At 41.0% G+C, this 18,622-nt stretch overlaps 1 protein-coding gene across 1 annotated transcript in view; it reads left to right on the top strand.

Annotated features, from left to right (window-relative positions):
* LAMA3 (laminin, alpha 3) overlaps positions 1-18,622 on the top strand; it is a 383,386-nt gene that overhangs the window by 41,799 nt on the left and 322,965 nt on the right. Inside the window, 1 exon segment of the mRNA XM_006895048.1 lies at positions 17,593-17,745. Within this exon segment, the coding sequence (XP_006895110.1) occupies positions 17,593-17,745 (153 nt within the window).

Here is an 18,622-nt window from a genome sequence, read left to right as displayed (position 1 = left end):
ATATAAGTATTATTATGTATATACTTCCGTAGTAGCTTGCCTCTGAAAACCTTGTGAACCTGGAAAAAGGATGAAAGTCACACAAGTGTTGAGAACTTTTGTTCATAGGATCGCTATGAATCGCTTACAACTTGATGGCACTTAACAACAATAACATCAACATAGAGATCAGTTGGCCTAATGGACAGAAAGTGATGTTACCAAGCCAAAGATGGGTGACTTCTAATCAATGGCACTCAGGCCTTTTTTTTCCTTGTTTTTGTTCAAATATTCTTCTAGGTCGTATAGCCCTGGCGTGTCCACTTGCTTGCTGTACAGAGTTAACTTGTGGATGTTGTGAAGCTGAACACTGTGACACTGAAGTGTCAAATGCGATAATGATTATCCACAGTGGACAGCGTTTGGTGGCACTCCCTGGTTGAAACAAGTCTGGAAGCAGGAGTGGCATCCACTTCCGTAAATAGCTTGCCTCCAGAAACCCTATGAACCTGGAGAAAGGATGAAAGTCACACAAGTGTTGAGGACTTTTGTTCATAAGGTTGCTATAGTCGCCTACGACTCGACGGCACTTAACAACAAGAACAATTATGTATAGGGAACACTGGTGGCCTAGTGGCAAGAAGCTGTGCTGCAATCCCAAAGGCATGAGGTTCGAATCCACCAGCTGCTCTCTGGGAGAAGGATGGGCTATCTCATCTCCTGTGATTAAGTGCCTCTGAAAACTCACTTGAGGTTCAGCTATGGGTCATTTCTGACTCCACGGTACACAGCAGCATAATTATTTATATTATTATTTTTGTCGAATTTAGCATTCATTATACAATGTAAAGTTGATTTTAATCTTTGATGCTATAGTTGTTTGAGCTGAAAAGAGACCCTGAGAAGTGTAGAACCATATAGACTATTGAGTTTCAGAACAGTTTTGCTCTTCCTGAGTTTCTAATGTCATTGTGTACCTATGAATCAGAACCCACTCATAGGGAACCCTCCAGGGGGATTTAGAGGCAGCTGGTGGTTTCAAACTGTTTGTCTTCAAGATTGCAGCACGCATTCTTACCACTAGGCTACTGAGTTTCTGATCCTTGATAGCATAGGAAGTGGCTTTCAGAGGCCACTCAGCTGACTATGTTTCCAGGTCAGGGTGTTGGCCTGAAGGAAGAGAATGTGATGTGATGTAACATCTTGTTTTCTCCTGAAGAAAAGGATTAGATAAAAGGCAAATAAAGCTTTTAATACAGAATAATGGGATCTGTGTTCACAGTTGAGGACCTGGAGTAGGCACTGATGGCTGAGTGGCTGTGGGCTTCTCACCTAATGAGGAGTGATACCTATTGGGGTATCATTGTGATACCCCGATCACATTGTGAGCTGGAGCAGACTGACTCATAGCTGACCTGCCATTGCATTTCCAAGGCTGTAAATTGCTCTGGAGGATTTCTCTCACACAGTTGCTGGAGAATTTGAGTTAGCAGTGTAACTCCCTATGGACTAAATTTCAGCTACCAAGCTATGAAATACTCCTTCCAGGAGCGGCTTGTCAGGCTTGCCTTTTAGAATTGGGAAGAGGGCTGGGATATGAGTGGGAGAAGGAGAGAAAGAGAATCACTGGGTTGCACTTGAGTGCTGGTTGCCTTGGACCTGCTCGTGTAGCCCTCAAGATGGAAAGTGTGGAAGTGTTAATGAAAACACTTCTTTTTTTTAAACTTCATAAAGATTAGTCTTTAAGGGCAGCCAAGATTTACAGTTTTGGGTAAGCAGGACTTTGAAAAAGAAAATAAAAATAGAAACAATGTTCAGGTTTTTAGAAGAAAAACTGAGTTTAGGGTAATGATTCTATAACAATAATGCTGATACTTGAATGGATAGCAACAGGGAGGGCCTTTTAAAAGTCTAAATTTTGTTTGTTGTGTGAAAAACATTCACACTAGTTTCTTTTTTCTTTTTTAAAAATTTATTTTAATGGAAGTTTAAAGTGTCTTTGGATTTCCATTCGTCCCTTCATTGCTGCACACTTTCCTCCCTGCCTACCCCTCCCCCCAGTTCACTTTTCTCTTTGAAAAGTAAACAAAAAATTCTTTCATTGTAATACAATCCCCTTCCCCCCAGTCTACTCCACTATGCAGCTTTCATTCCGGACTCTTGTCATGACAATAATACCTAATCATATATTCCTTCTGAACAGTTCTCTCTCATCTGTTTCAATGCAGTGTACATTATTTATCCCCTCTTAGTTTTCCCCCAATTCCAGTGTCAGTCATGCTTTACAATAGTGGCACTATGCAGTATTTGTCCTTTGTGAATGAGATATTTCACTCCAGAGTCACCCATTTTGTATATTTCATGAGTTCCTTATTTTTCAATGCAGCGTAGTATTCCATTGTGTGAATATACCACAGCTTTTCTTATCCATTCGTTTGTTGATGTGCACTTGGTTTGTTTCCAGCTCTTTCCTATTGTGAGCAAAGAACTCTTTGCTGTTGTGAACAAAGCCACAATAAACAGGGGTGAGCATATATCTGCTTGAGTGGCACTTCTGGTTTCTTTAGGATATATTCCCAGTACTGGAACTGCTAGTTTCTTAAGACTTAAAAGTCATTAAATTAGCTTTTATATTCTTGATACTTCTCACATATTTAAAGTTTTTATATCTGAGGGCTCTATGACTCAGGGTCCCCCTGTTTGCTCACAGCTGTGTCCCTGGGCTCAGCTGTAAGCCAGGCACAGCTTGGTTCTCAGAAAATGTTGGAGGGGATGACTAACAATACAATTAAAGGCTATGAAGAAGTTCATGTAAAGAATGAATGACAAAAAGTGCAAGTTAACTCTAGTCTTCTAAAAAGTGCTTCCAATTAAAATAGCCCACACTTTGGGTTTCAATTTTAACTATTTACCTATGAGATATAAACATATTAGCACTAAGACATATAATAGAAGTGATGATAGAAGAGAATTTAAACAAGGCTGTGTTACAGTAATCTTGAGTTTGTTTAGGCTTAGCATAAAATGTGTACTCATAAGGAGGGAAATACACACTTGTACCAAAGATATCTCAATTTTGTACAACGGCAGTTCAAGATCTTATACATGCTTTTGTTATACATGCTTGGATTTATAACCTTTTGCTGTAGAGTCAATTCTGACCCACATGTTACAGAGTAGAACTGTAGTGTTTTCTATTTCAGAAGCAGATCTCCAGGCATTTTTCCTGGGGTGCTGCTTGTGGATTTGAACTGCAATCCTTGCCGTTTGTAGTGCAAACCATTTATGCCACCAAAGAATTTTGGGTTTATCTATGTTGTGGTTCTTATTATGTACCATCAAGTCAGAGCAGACTCAGGTAACTCTCTAGCAGATTTTTAGAGCCAGTAAATATGACAGGAGGAAATTGCCCATCTTTGTCCCTTGGAACAGCTGCCAGATTTGAACCAAATACCTTTAGGTTGTCAGTGCAACTCCTTATTACTAGGCCAGCAGCTTTCCCAGGATTTATGTATTTTGTTGTAGTTATGTGCTGTTGATGCGACTACAACTCATAGCAACCCTGTGTTTAACAGCTCTGAACCCTGCTCTCTACTGAGCCAATCTCACTATTTCTGATACACCTGCTCCCATTATCCTAGTTACTGTGTTAACCCATGTTTGGAGTCCTCCTCTCCTGCATTGTCCTTCCACCCTTCGAAGAATGAATTATGTCTTCTCCAAGGACTGGTCCCTCCTGGCTACATGCCCAAAATATGTGAGATGGAGCCTCAAAATCTTTTCCTTCAAGGAGCAGCTTGATTTCATCCTCTCTAGGACACACCTGTTAATTCTCTTGGCCGTTCATGATATGTTCAATACCCTTCTTCAGCTCCACAACTCAAAAGCATTAATTCTTCTTCTGCCATCTTTGGCCATTGTCCAGCTCTCTGATGCATAGCAAGTAATTGCAAAGACCGTAGCCTGGATCAGGCATATATTAGTCTTTAGACTGACTTCATTGCTTTTCAGCAGTCTGGAGGAGTCCTTGACAGCAGATTTTCCTAATGTGATTCATCTTTTGATTTCTTGACTGCTGGTGCCAAGAGTGTTGATTGTGGAACCTAGCAAGCTGAAATTGATAACAATCTCATTCTCTTCTCCATCTATCATGATGCTACCAATTGGCCCAGTGATGGGAATCTTGATCTTCATGATTTTGAGATTCAGTCCGTATTCCAGACTCAAGTTTGACCCTCTTCAGCAAATGCTTCAGGCTCTCCTCAGTTTAAAAGCAAGGCTGTGACATCTGCATAATGCAGGCTGTTGATTTATGTATATAGAAAAGTCTGTCTACCCTGTACTCTTATGTTGTTGTGTACTGTCTAGTTGGAACTGACCCACAACTGACCTTCCAGTGGGTTTTCAGAGACAGAGGACACACACCACATAAGAGAAGATTGTTCATCCTTTTCCTTCAGAGCAGCTTCTGGATTCAAATCATGAACCTTTGGTATTACAGCACAGCTCCGTATCACTAGTCCACCAGTGTTCATTACCCTGTGTGCTGTAAATAGGGAAATGTACCAGAGTTATAGCTAAGAGTGTGAGTGCGTGCTCTTAAGACATAAAACATTTCTTCACATTTGTTTGTTTGTGTAATTTGGGCTAGTGGCCATAAATGGGAAAGCCAAGTTCACCAAGATTCTGTTTATAGAACTATTGTGAATGAGAACCATTTGTTAACTTCAGCAAAGGCCCTTTCCTTTATGAAACTGAAGTAGAAATCCTAAGCAAGGGTTGAGAAACAGAAGATATTTACTATGATCATTGATATATTTGCAACAATTATTAATGACACTAGCTATTTTGAAATGCCAAATATGACTGTAGTCAGAAGTTTAAAGGTAAATGATTAGTATTCTTTTTTAAAAATTTTCTTTTTCATGGTTCTCTGGTTTCTGGACATCAGCCAGAGTGCAACATTGAAAGTATACATACAAAACGCTGCACAAGGAGAAACAGAAGTGCTTTCCTTCCAGGAGCCCCTCTCACGCAACAGTTAGGAAACACTACACAGGCCCACACAGGAGACTCATATAGATTTAGATTTATTCCTCAACAAATTGCAAATGACTGGAACTTGTGGATCTTTACAGCTCTGGTGAATAGTAGGAACTGTGACTATTTAATTCTTGAATTGCAAACTTTTACTTCATACTCTGAATCACTTTTGTGTGAAGAGTCTGTCTTACTTAGTCTGAGAGAGATAAATGCACAGTGCAGTGACATGAAGGGGAGGACAGGAAGGTGTCATTCCTTCCAGCTGCTACTAAATAGAAAGACAATGCCGAAACCCTTCTGGGAAGATAGCTGCATGTGTTGCATGTTTTGATTGCGTGTTGTTGTTGCTATGTGTCCTCGAGTCACTTGTGACTCATAGTTACCCTATGTACTCTAGCCCTGAACCTTGCTCTATCCTGTGCCAACCTTACTGTCTCTGACGCACCTACCCCCAGTACCCCAATCACTGAATCAATCCATCTCATTGCGGGTCTTCCTCTCTTGCACTGTTCCTTCACCCTACCAAGCATGATGTCCCTCTCCAAGGACTGATACCTCCTGGAAACATACCCAAAGTGTGTCAGACAAAGCCTTAGAGTCCTTGGCTCCAAGGAGCAGCCTGATTTCACCCTCTCTAGATTGAACATGTTTGTTCTCCTAGCAGTCCAGGGTATACTTAATACTGTTATCCAGCACCACAGCTCAAAGACATCAATTCTCTTTCTATCATCCTTAGTCATTATCCAGTGTTCTGATGCATAACTAGTAATTTTTAGCACTATGGCCTGGATCAGGTGCACTTTAGTCTCTAGACTGACATCATTGCTTTTCAGTTCTCTGGAGAGGTCCCTGACAGCAGACTTTCCCATTGCAATTCATCTTTTGATTTCCTGGCTGCTGGTACCAAGAGTGTTGATTGTGGAGCTAAGCAAACTAAAGTTGTTAACAATTTCAGTCTCTTCACTATCATGATGCTGCCAGTCAGCCCAGTGGTGAGAATCTTTGTTTTCTTGATGTTGAGCTTCAATCCGTATTGAAGGCTGCAGTCCTTGACCTTCTGCAGCAAGTACTTCAGGTCCTCCTCAGTTGCAGCAAGCAGGGTTGTGTCATTTGCATAACACAGGTTGTTGATGAGTCTTCCTCCAATCCTGATGCCATAGTCCTCCTCACAGAGTGTGTGTATGACTGTGAAAATAACCTGTTTCCTTCACATCTTGTACTAAAATGAGATTGAAGAATATATGCCATTAATTTTTTAACAGGTTTACTGAGCCATAACTTATGTAACCCACATGGTAAATATAAAGGAAATTCATTTTAAGGGCACTTCTCTCATCCCCAAAGTTCTCTTGTGCCTCTGGTTCCAGTCCCTGGAAAGCACAAATCGGCTTTTTTATCTCTGTAGATGTGCCTTTTCTGGAAATTTCATATAAATAGCATCATATACCAGGGGCTTAACTTCTTTTACTGAGCAGGATGTCTTTGAGAGTTACTGTGTATTGTTGCATGATTAGCAGTTCCTTCCTTTTTATTGCTGAGTAGTAGTGTTCTTTTGTATGGCTGTGCCATAATTTGCTCCTCCAATCACCAGCTGATGGCCTTTTGGATTCTTTCCAGTTTTTTTATTATTATAATGAATAATACCACAGTGAAAATATTGTCTTTGCGTGGACATGTGTTTTCAGATTTCTTAGATAAATTGCTGGGAGTAGAATTGCTCTTTACAAATTTTAAGAAATTGCCAGGCTGTTTTCTGAAGGGCTGCGCATCTTGAGTGGGCGTGTAGATGTGAGGGGAATGTGAGTTACCAGTGTATGTTCCTGTCAGCAGTGTGCAAGGGTTCCAGTTTCTCCTCATCTATCTAACAGTTTATTTTTTCAGTCTTTCTGAGTATTTGTTATAATGGGCCAATCACGCTAGTGGGTATGTAGTGATACCTCACTATGGTTTTAGTGAATAATGATGTTGGCCATCTTTTCATAGGCTTGTTTCTATTCTGGAACCCTGGTGGCATAGTGAGTAATAGGTATAGTTGATAACTAAAAGGTTGGAAGTTTGAATCCATCAACCATGGTGAAGCAGAAAGATGGACAGTCCCCTCCAGTAACAATTTACAGCTTTGGAAACCCAGTGCTGGACCACTGTGGGTCAGTGCTAGTGGTAGTGAGTTTTTGATTTATCATTGCTAGTTGCTGTCCAGTTGTTTTCTCTTAGTGAACATGTGTGAGAGAGGAGAATAGCTGTGGGGTTTTCTTGTTTGTAATCTTTAAGGGAGCAGATTGCCAGGCCTTTCTTCCAACGCACCTCTGAGTGGGCTCAAACAGCCACATTTCAGTTAGCAGTCTATGTGTTTTTGCCACCAATCCTCATTATAAAATTATTGCTGTTGTTCTCTGCAATCAAGTTAGAACCAACTGACCCTCTAGCAGATTTTCAGAGGCTGTGAATTGCATGGGCACATTGTCTTTCCTGAGGAGCAGCTGGTAGATTTGAACCATTTGCCTTTGAGTTGATAGTGCAACTCCTTACCCACTAGGCCACCAGAGCTTCTTACGATTATAAACGAATGAACACCATTTTCTTGTTGAAATTTTGACTTAAATCTTGTGCACATTTTAAAAAAACACCTTGAGTGAGTGTTAATTAACACATGATATGCTTCTGATTTTCATAAATGTCTTTTGATGTGCCAAAGTATCATTTTAAAGTTCAGTTTAATGTGCTTATTTCTATCACTTGTGGTTCTGGTATCATACCTCGAGAGCTGTTGCTAAATCCAAGATTGTGACTGATTTCTACTGTTCAAAGAGTTTATGGTTTTTTGCTTTCACATCCAGGTCTTTGATCATGTTGAGTTAATTGAAATTTCAGTTGTCACCACACTATTTCTTGAAGAGACTGTTCTTTTTCCATTGAGAAGCTTTGACCCTATGTTAAAAAAAATCAATTGACTTACTGTAAAATGGAAAACATTTTCCAGTGTTTGCCTTTGTGGAAAACAATTTGATTGTTCCTCAAAATGTTAAGCACATAATGACTATATGATGCAGCAATTCCACTCTGAGGTACGTACCCAAGAATCTGAAAGCAGGAATGCAAACAGACTTGAATACCAGTGTTCATAGCAGTACTGTTCACTATAGCAAGAAGGTGGAAGGAACCTGTTTCTTCGTCAACAGGTAACTGAGTAAATAAAATATGCTACAGGAAGTTTCCTGTATATGAATATCCAGTTTACAGACGATTTTAACTTGACTTTAAGCAGAGGTTCTGACCAATTCGAGCAGGTCCTGCCATGGCTAACAGAAACAAACAATGTTGCTTCTCAGTGCTCTGGAGATGTCCCTGACAGCAGATTTACCTAATGCAATTAATCTTTTGATATCCCGACTGCTGGTACCCAGGAGTGTTGATTGTGGAGTCAAGCAAGCTGAAATTGTTAACAAACTCAATCTATTCTGTGTCCATCCATGGAGCTTTTGTGGCACAGTGTATTAAGTGCTGAACTGCTAACAGAAAGGACAGAGATTTGAATCTACCAGTGGCTCCTTGGCAAATAGTTGATGCAATCTGCATCTGAAATGATTTACAGTCTCGGAAACAGTTCTGTCCTGTTCTGTAGCATCACTATGAATTGGACCCTTCTCAATGACAGGGTTACTCTTTGGGGACTGTACTTCCTTACGATTGAGTTAAGTGACATAAGAGTTGTTTCCTGTTCCCAGTGGCCCCACGTGGCACAGAAGTGTTGCACAGGGTTTCAAGGCTGTAATCTTTATGGGAGATTCGAATCATGGACTCTTGGGTTAGCAGCTGATCTCTTAACCACTATGCCACAATGGATCTTTTGTGACACAGGTCTCCGCTCTCCATTTCTTGTGTGTTGAAACTAAGTGTTCAGCTTCCAACATGAAAGAGTACATAGCATGCATATACATATTTCTCTAGGGAGAAATGCACACACCTGTATTTCTCTAGGGAGTGTCTGTGATTTTCATAAAGTTTTTTTTGCAAAGGATTCTGGGATCAATCCCCCCACCCAGAGGTTAAAAATTATTACTACCTCAGCCTTAACTTGTTATTCATTTTCTAGCTTGTTTTCGGAAATGAGCAGTTGCATAGATTATGCTGCTTTAATTTAATAATTTAAACCAAAATTAATAAGTGACTGCCCTATGCCAGGTCCTTTTGTAGGTCTGTAGTAATGAATAAGACAGACAAAGTCCCTGCCCTCAGGGAATTTATAATCTAATATAGATGCTGTTGTTGTTGCTGTGTACTGTTGAGTCAGAACCGAGCCATGGTTGTCCCTCCAGTGAGTTTTCAGAGGCAGTAAATCACATGGGAGAAGACTGTCCATCCTTTTTCCACAGAGCAGCTGGTGGATTTGAACCGTGTACCATTTGAACCATGTACCTTTGGAATTGCAGCACAGCTTCTTAACACGAGGCCACCAGAGTCCCCTGATATAGATGCTAGACATTAACAAAAGCAAATTAGTGATTCTTGATTTTCTATTGGTTGGAGTCAACTCAATGACAATGTGTTTGGCTTCTTGGTTTTTCTAAGAGACAAAGGATAAGAGGGAAAGAAAGAGATGGGGAGACCAGCATTACTTTAAATAGAGTTGTTCGAGACTATCTGTCTTAAAAAGAGGCTTTAGTCTGAGATTGATGCATGCCAGGGAGAGGAAGCAGCAAGTCCAGAGGCACTGAGGAAGGAGCATCCTTGGAGAAACTGAGAAACAGCAAGAGTTGTGATGGGTGGAGTGAAGAAGGGAGGTGTAAGTCGAAGCTTTTTTGTTTTATATGTTTGTTTATATCTTGATCGAACAAAATAATTGACATCCAGTAGAGAGGAAAAATTGGGAGGCCAGAGTGTATGTGAGAGGGTCTAATGGCAAATGCAGTCTGTGAGCAGGGAAAAGGGTGGGGTTGAGTGTGGGTGTGAGTGTGCATGTGTTCTTGTCATCTCTGGAGCACAAGTCATTTCTCCATTGCACTGGGAGAGGTGAGGGGGTCTGTGGAAATGGTGCAGGGAGATCTATGGAGCAGGACTAGGAGCAAGTTAAGCAAAATCATCAGGTGAAGGGGTGTGAGAGTGGAGGAGGATTTGTGTGTGTGTGTGTGTGTGTGTGTGTACTGTCAAATTGGATCTGACTGGTACAAGAGGAGATTTCTCTTCCTTCTCTAGCAGAGCATCTGGTGGATTTGAACCACATACCTCTGGGATTGCAGTGCAGCTCCTTGCCAGTAGGCCACCAGAGCTCCCTGACAGGATGGAGTGGATGTAGTGAATCTAAATAAAATGCATTAAGGATAAAGAACATGCCCTTCATTTTCTTTGGTTGGGAGCCAACTCATCGCTGACCCTCCAGTTGGTTTTCAGAGACAGCAGATTGCACCGGAGGAGATTGCCCATCTTTGTCCAGTAGAGCAGCTGTCAGATTTGAACTGCTTGTCTCTGTATTATCAGCTCAACCCTTTACCTGCTAGGCTACTAGAGTTCCCTACAAAGAACACAGTTGTCAGTTTTTCATGAATGGAGTCAACCTAAAACCTCTTTCCTTACCCTGATCCCACCCTGTTTGCAGGAAAGCTGCACTTAGCAACAGGGAACACATATCTTTGGTGCCGTCCAAATCTCTGTTGTGCACGCAGATTTTAATATATGCTGTCACCTCTGCAGATCAGCATTCTGCTTCCTTCCTGCTTCACTGATGCTCCTCCAGTCCCCCAGCATCCTTTTTTAGACACACATCTTGGTTTTACCAGTTACAGGTTTTTCAGTGTTAGGTAGGTCTTCAATCTCCACTCCTTTGTCTCCTTCTCTGTAAAATGGTCTACTTGAACTATCGTGAAACGATGAAGTGTGCACATTTATCATATTCAAATGATGTAAGGTAGAAATTGTAGTGCCTGGCACGTGTGCACTGCCTTTTGTTGTCATTGCCACCATTACAGCCACTTTTGTGACTGTTACGGCACCATCCACTCTGAGTGGTGGCATGCTTTGAGTATTTGGTATGCTTCAGTCACTCTTGGCTTGAGGGTCTCAGATTTCAGTGGGAAAACAAATCCCTTGGGGTGCTATTTTGACATTCAGATTCCTGGGTCTCTGCAGAAATGCTGGAGGGTAAGCTCACTTCCAACCCGATGGTACATAACAACAACAACTACTATATTTTAACCTTATGGGACCACAGATATGTATGCAGCTGATATTACCTGAATGGTAGTTGTGCAGTTTCTGATGGTATATACACACATATGTAGACATTTGCTCATCTAAGTTTTAAAAAAAATACTCAGAACTGGTAGTGAGGCTTCATTACTTGAGACAAAAGCTCAAACTCATTGTTGTCAAGTGGGCACCAATTCATAGCTGACCCTCCAGCGGGCTTTCCAGAGGCTGTTAATTACATGGGAGGAAATTGCCCACTTTTTCTCTTTTGGAGCTGCTGGTGGATTCAAACTGCCAAGAGGTGTCACTTTTGGCTTAGCAGTGCAATACCTAGGTAGAGCTTTCTCCCTCATTTTATATTTCTCTGAAATTCCTACACCAGAAACCCAGTGGATTGGAGAGGCAGTACTCACTTGTAGGGCCTGCTTTTCTGCCATCTACCCCATTGTTTATAAGCGTGCCAACACTATCAAGAAATCAACAAAATACTCGTGATACCTGGTCGTCGGTAACTCTCTGGGATCCCGAAAGTGAGATGATGGGAAAGTAACTTGCTGGTAAACATCATGATGATGAAAACTCACTGGAGTGTCAGCCAGAAGTCGAGTTGGACTCAATGACAGTGACTTTGGGGATTTTTTTTTTTTTTATGGTGAGAAAAATTTATTACATTTAGAATTAGCCCGCTGGACTCAGTTTAGATGATCCCAATTTTGTTGGCAACATCCAAAGCATCATAATCAGGAGCAAGTTGAACACAGGCCTTCTTCTCTCCATCAGGCCTAATCAAAGTGTTGACCTTAGCCACATCAATGTCATAGAGCTTCTTTACAGCTTGTTTAATTTGGTGCTTGTTGGCCTTGACATCCACAATGAACACAAGTGTGTTGTTATCTTCTATCTTCTTCATAGCTGACTCAGTGGTCAGGGGAAATTTGATGATGGCATAGGGGTCAAGCTTGTTTCTCCTGGGAGCGCTCTTCCGGGGGTATTTGGGCTGCCGTCGGAGTCTCAGCGTCTTAGGCTGCCGGAAGGTGGGTGATGTGCGGATCTTCTTTTCTTTTGGCTGTGGACGCCCTTCAGGACTGCCTTCTTGGCCTTCAATGCCTTTGATTGGACTTCAGTTTTGGGAGGGGCAGGGGCTTCCTTCTTCGCTTTCAGTGCCATCTTCGTAGAAAGGCGATTTTCTTTTTTTTAACCAAACACAAGATAGTCATGAGTGGGAGCTTTGTCAGCAGCTAATGACAACAATATGTGTTTCTCTCCCAAAAGAGAAAATCGGAGCAAGATCTTTCAAAAAACAAAATCCCGAGCTTGGATTGAGTGTGCTTCATGTCAGGGCTCCGGCCAGCCCGAGTTTGCACGTTGAGACCTTCAGTGCCTTTAGGGAATGGTATCCAGAACCTCTGTGAGCAATGGTTGTGGGTGAGGCCTCATGACGGCAGAAATTGGTTACATGTGTTGGGGCCATGATGGGTGAGTGGAATTAAGTGCTAGTCTTACCAGGTTTGCTGAACTTTACACATCTGCCAGATCCTCTTTCCTGAGCTGGATCCCTTCCACACATCTGGGAGTGGGCAGGTGTTTGGAAAACCACATGATTGTGGAAGAATCACGTCTCCACACTGTGTCCAGCTCTCCAGCAGGTCCTTTGATGTCACTTACCAGCACAGCCCTGCCAGGATGGAAGGGGCTTGTTGGTCTTGTCACCAGACCCACACTGGTCCAGGTCTCACCTTTGTCCCAGCCATGTGGGTTCAGACTGGGCACGTTACTTCTTAAAGACTTTGATTCTTCATCTTTAAGTCTTGAATAGTTTTGTTATAAAATGCAGGACATTAAGAAATGTGAAGTGGTTTAATGGGTGTGTTGTTTCCCTTTGGGGCGATGAAAATATTTTGGGATTTGATAGAGGTGGTGGTTGCATGGAGTCCCTGGGTGACTCAAGTGATTAAGCGTTTGGCAGCTAACTAGAAGGTGAGTCTTTCCAGCAGTGCCTGGGGAGGGAAGACCCTGTGATCTATTTCTGGAAGATCTCAGCTATTGAAAGCCTTATATCTCAGCACTAGTGGTTTGTTTGTTGTGTGTTTTCTTTTGTAATGGTGGCACAACACTACGCGTCACTGAATCTTTCATCTTAAAACAGCTAATTTTGTTACATACTTTTCACCTCAGTAAACAAAACAGCAAACAAAAAATGAAACCATTGCGCTTTTCACCTGGTCTCTCTCTCTCTCCAGACCAAGGGATCCCGCCCGAGAGCTCCCTTAATAAAGCTTCTTTAGCTTTCTTTAAAAAAAAAAAGAAAAAAAAAAGCAAGCAGTGAGTGATCATTGATTTCTTTTTCTGTTCTCCCACTGTATTTCTTTGAGGAAGGGTCTAATGGTTAGTTTGCATGGTTTTCTTCCTCATTCAACACTCAGAAGGCAATTTCAGAAAAGTTGAATAAATGGACGAGTATTTAAATAATAAAATAGTTTTTATGTTAGGGAACATTGCCCTCATCAACCTGTGGTTTCTGAAAACAATACAGTATTTCTATTAGGAGTTCAGTTGTAAAGTATAAGAAGCGTTTACATATAAGAAGCTTTTTTATTAAGGGAAAGAATCACATAGGTTAAGAAGTAGGGAAGAACATTTTTTTTCTCAGTTCACCAAAAGCATAAATAACTCCATGAGCCTCTGAGAAAACAATGGCTTACCCTCTGGGGGACTTTGAATCTCTGCTTTATTTAGTTGTTTATTTGAGTAGTTGTACCTGCTTTCTTTCTAGTCTTTTCTTTTAGACTTGCTATTTCTCCTAAGACTAGTTCAGTAACAGCTTAGAACACTATTTAGAATAGCAGTGTCTTGCCCTGTTCATTTTTCTTTTTTCTCATCTCCCAGTTTGGAGCAGCATCTGGTAGAGTGGGTGATCAGTACAGGCTCATTGTGTACATGGCTGAATAATTGAACGCTCACTTTTGCTGCCTAGGCAAAGCTTTCTGCTAGTAATTCACTTTTTGCTTGTGTATCTACTATGTGACCAACCTTGCACGTGTCAGTGTTGGAAGACATCAACTTGAAAAATTGAAATGCTTCTTTTTGTGTCTAAATTTATTTTATTTTTTAAAAAATTATTATTAATTTTAATGAAAATTTACAGAGATTTTGGAATTCCGTTCATTCATTGTTGCACTTTTCTCCTTGCCCACCCCTCCCCTAGAATTCGTTCTTCTCTTTGAAAATAAAAGAAAAATTCTTTCATTGTTATACAATCCCTCCCCCCAAGTCCACTCTACTATGCAGCAGCCTTCATTCTGGACTCCTGTCATGATAATAATACCTAATCATATATCCCTTTTAAATATTCAGGTTATGGATATTTCACATTCAACCTTTATGTTCGGGTATCTTGCCCTTGCTCACACAGTTAGCTGGTTCTGAGTGTTCTTCCGCATTGTGCTAAATGATAGGAGCAGTTTCCTTCAGAGCATCAGCAATACTGGACTGTTTAGCCAGCATGATGAGGGTATTTCACATCCAAGAGCCTTAAACCATGCTTCTTTTCCTTGTGAAGGCTGCTATTGAAGTCTGTCACTGTTAATCACCCTTGAGTCAGTTTTGACTCAAGGTGACACCATGTATGTAAAGTAGAACTGCTCTAAAGGCTATTCAAGGCTGTGACCTTGGGAAGCCCTCCGTCTTCCCAAGACAGCTTTTCAAGTCACCTCTGGGTGGATTGGAGCTACCAACCTTTGCTGTATTAGTTGAATGCTTAACTACTTACACCACCCAGAGACCCCAATTGAAGACTTGCTGTGTACTGTCAGGATGGAACTGGCTCCTAGCTGACCCTCTCACAGGTTTTCTGAGGAGTAAACTGCATGAGAGGCAACTGCCCATCCTTCTCCTGTGGAGAAGCTGGTGGATTTGAACCATATGCTTTCAGGATAGCAGTGTAGCTTCCTACCGTTATGCTACCCAGACCTCCCCTGGCACTTAAGACTGTTGTTGTTGTTGTTATGTGCCGTCAAGTCACTTGAGACTCATAGCGACCCTATGTACAATAGGTCTAAACTCTAAAAATATGGAATGCTTCATGAATTTGCGTGTCATCCTTGGCATTTAAGACTAGTTCTGGGAAATAATAAATATGTTACTGATCTGAAGGATGGCTAATAAAACCAAGTTGTAGCTTCTGAGTGGGAGAAGACAGAGTAGCCGATTTAAATACCATCCTTAGAGCTCCGGGATCATGACCTGGCTCTACTTCAGCCAAGATCCATCTAACATTAGCTACAATATCCCTAGTACCACTACCTCTTCTAAACCCACCCTGAACTTCTGGCAGTTCTCTGCTGATGTGCTGTTCCAGTCATTTTTTTATAATCTTCAGCAGAATCTTGCTTGCATGTGATATTAATGATAGTGTTCGGTAATTTCCACACTCTGTGGGATCACCTTTCTTTGAATTGGAAACAGATATACATCTCTTCCAGTCAGTTGGTTGTCCAAGTGGTTGTCCTCCAGATTTCTTGGCACAACTTGGTGAGCACATTCAGGGCAGCATCTGTTAACTGAAATATGTCAATTAGTATACCATCATTTCCTGGGACCTTATTTTTAGCTAATTCTTTCAAGGCAGTTTGAACTTCTTCCTTCATCACCACAGGCTCTTGCTCATAGGTTGTTTCATGAAATTCTTCTGTGTCTGACAATTCCTTTATTTACTTCATGGTGAGTATTAAATAAAATAATATATGTGAGTAGCTGAACCTGAATGTTATGTTGGGGAATGAATAATTAATTATAAGATTCACAAATAAATAAGATACTTAATATGTAAGAGAAACCCCACTGTTAAACTTTTTTAAAATTGTAAAAGTCTTCATTTAAAAAAAAGGATGAATGAATGAAATAATCTACCTACGCACAAAGACAGGGAGCTCTAATGACCTAGAAGTTAAAGATCTGTGCTGCCAACCCAAAGGTAGGTAATTCAAATCCACCAGTTGCTCCAAGATAGAAAGATGGTCAGTCTCCTCTGACGAAATTTACAGCCTCTGAAAAACACTGGAGGGCAAGCTGTGAGTCGATCCTGATTCTCTTCAAGAGTCATTTCGTGAGAAGTTAGAGATTACAAAACCAAGCAAATGCTCGCTGCAGTAAAAATGGAATCCCACTTACATACTGAGTTAACTTCTAACTTCTCACAGCCCCTTTATCTTTATCATCTGTCTTTTGAGACTCACACTGTTGTCAGATTGGATCAAATGGCCTCTGTGCCTTTGCTCATGATGGGCCCTCCATCTAGAATGCTTCCCCTGTTAGCCACTGACTGCCATGCATCAAAGTCCTATCCAGCCTTCTTCACAAATAAAAAAACCCCCACTTCCATGGATTCATTTCTAATACATAGTGAAACCCCCATGGGCTTTCCTAAGCTGTAAATCTTAAGGAGGAGACTTCCCATCTTTCTTCCCAAGAGAAGCTAGTTAGTGGATTCAAACTGCTGACCTTCCAGTTAGCAGTAAGCCAACATGGCTCCTTATATTCCATCAGAGTCTGACTTAAATTCCTTTTCTTACACCTGTCTTTTCTGAGCTCCATGGATTATCTGCTGATCTTGAGCCCCACCACTCTCTCCTCTACTAGGGCACTCTCTTACCACATTTTTTGTTATCAGGGGCTGTTGAGTCAATTATGTCTTGTAATGACCTTATGAACAACAGATCTTAACCTTGTGCTGCCCTGTGCCATTCTTATCACCTGGGATGAGCTCAAGTGCATCGTAACAGTGTGTCAGCCCATCTTGTAGAGGCCCTTCTTTGCATTTTCTGACCCTCCACCTTTCCCTGCTTGATGTCTTATCCCAAGGACTGGCCACACTTTATGGATATTGTCCACTAAGGCCTTGACTGAAACTGTGGACAGAAGTCTTCTTGGTACCTTCATGCTCACACAGACTAGCCCAAAACAAGCTTGAGGAGAAGAAAAGAATTCCAAATGAAAACGTCTTTAAATTCCAAGTACAATAATCTTGTTTTGAAACTGTCATATAGTATAAGAAAAACTTAACTGTAAAAATGGAAGATAAGTGTAATTAACAGGAATATAAATGGATGACAAAATTTCAGATTAAATGAAAACAAGAAAGCCTTATTGGCATTTTTAGATATATTATTTATATATTATGATGATGCCTTTCAATAGCTGGCATCTCAAAGCTGTATCAAATAGTCTCTGTTTTTGTTACCTTTTTTTTTTAAGTAAATTGATAGTAAGTAGAGGAGCTTCAGGCCTTTTGTTCATAGGATCGCTATGAGTCATGCTTGAATCGAAGGCAGTCAACAACAACAACAATTACTTGAAAATGAAAAATAACCTCAACCCTTTTCCTCCCAGGGCCAGTTCTGTGATTTTTGCAATTCTGAAGACCCCAGAAGAGCACATCCAATAACCAATGCAATCGATGGAAGCGAACGCTGGTGGCAAAGTCCTCCTCTCTCTTCAGGCACACAGTACAACAAGGTCAATGTCACCTTGGATCTAGGGCAGGTGAGTTATGCTTTCAATTGAAATGTGGAAAAATGAGTTTGGATCATTGCTTTTGTTATGATTTCGGAAATAATCATAATTACTAAAGCCAGAAGCATCCCCCCAAAAAAACAAATGTTATTTATAATTTCTTTTTCATTGTTAAAAGGAATTCTGGTGGCATAGTATGTTATGCATTTCACTTCTACTTTTTAATTTTTTTTAAATTTTATTTTATTAATTTGGTGTGTGTACCGTCAAATCGGATCTGACTGGTACAGGAGGAGATTGTCCCTCCTTCTCCAGCAGAGCACCTGGCTTAATCGAACTGTGACCGCTGGGGTGTTTCACTTCTAAGTAAAAGGCCAGCAGTTCAAGTCAACCAGTGGCTCCTCAGGAGAAAGAGGTGGTTTTCTGTAAAGATTCACACAAAGCAGCTCATTGCTGTTGAGTCAGAACTGATCCGTAGCTGAACCTCCAGTGGGTTTTCGGAGGCTGTAAATTGCACGGGGGAGAAATTCCCATCTTTCTCCAGAGGAGCAGCTGGTGGATTCCAGGCAGTCAGCTTCTTACACAATAGGCCGCCAGAACCAGAATGCAGCCTTGGAAACGAATGGTGTCTGAGAGTCAGAATGGACTGGGTGACGATGGGATTGGTTTTGGTTTATATCCATAAAGATTTCAGTCTAGGAAACCCACGGGGCAGTTTTTCTCTGCCCTGTGAGGTAACTGTAAGTTGATATAAAATATCTTTGTTCTAGGGACTCCTGACACTTTCTTCCTTAATTTGTTTCTTCAGGTAATTTTATTTTTTCCAGATTGGTAAATTTGTAATGTTCTATCTTCAAGCTTACTGCTTCTTTTCCCTGTGAAATATATTTTGCCTACTGAATGTACC

This window comes from Elephantulus edwardii, unplaced genomic scaffold, assembly GCF_000299155.1.
Source record: "Elephantulus edwardii isolate Elephantulus edwardi_28Jun2011 unplaced genomic scaffold, EleEdw1.0 scaffold00155, whole genome shotgun sequence".
Lineage (NCBI taxonomy): Eukaryota > Metazoa > Chordata > Mammalia > Macroscelidea > Macroscelididae > Elephantulus > Elephantulus edwardii.
This window is presented reverse-complemented; position numbering and strand designations above follow the sequence as displayed.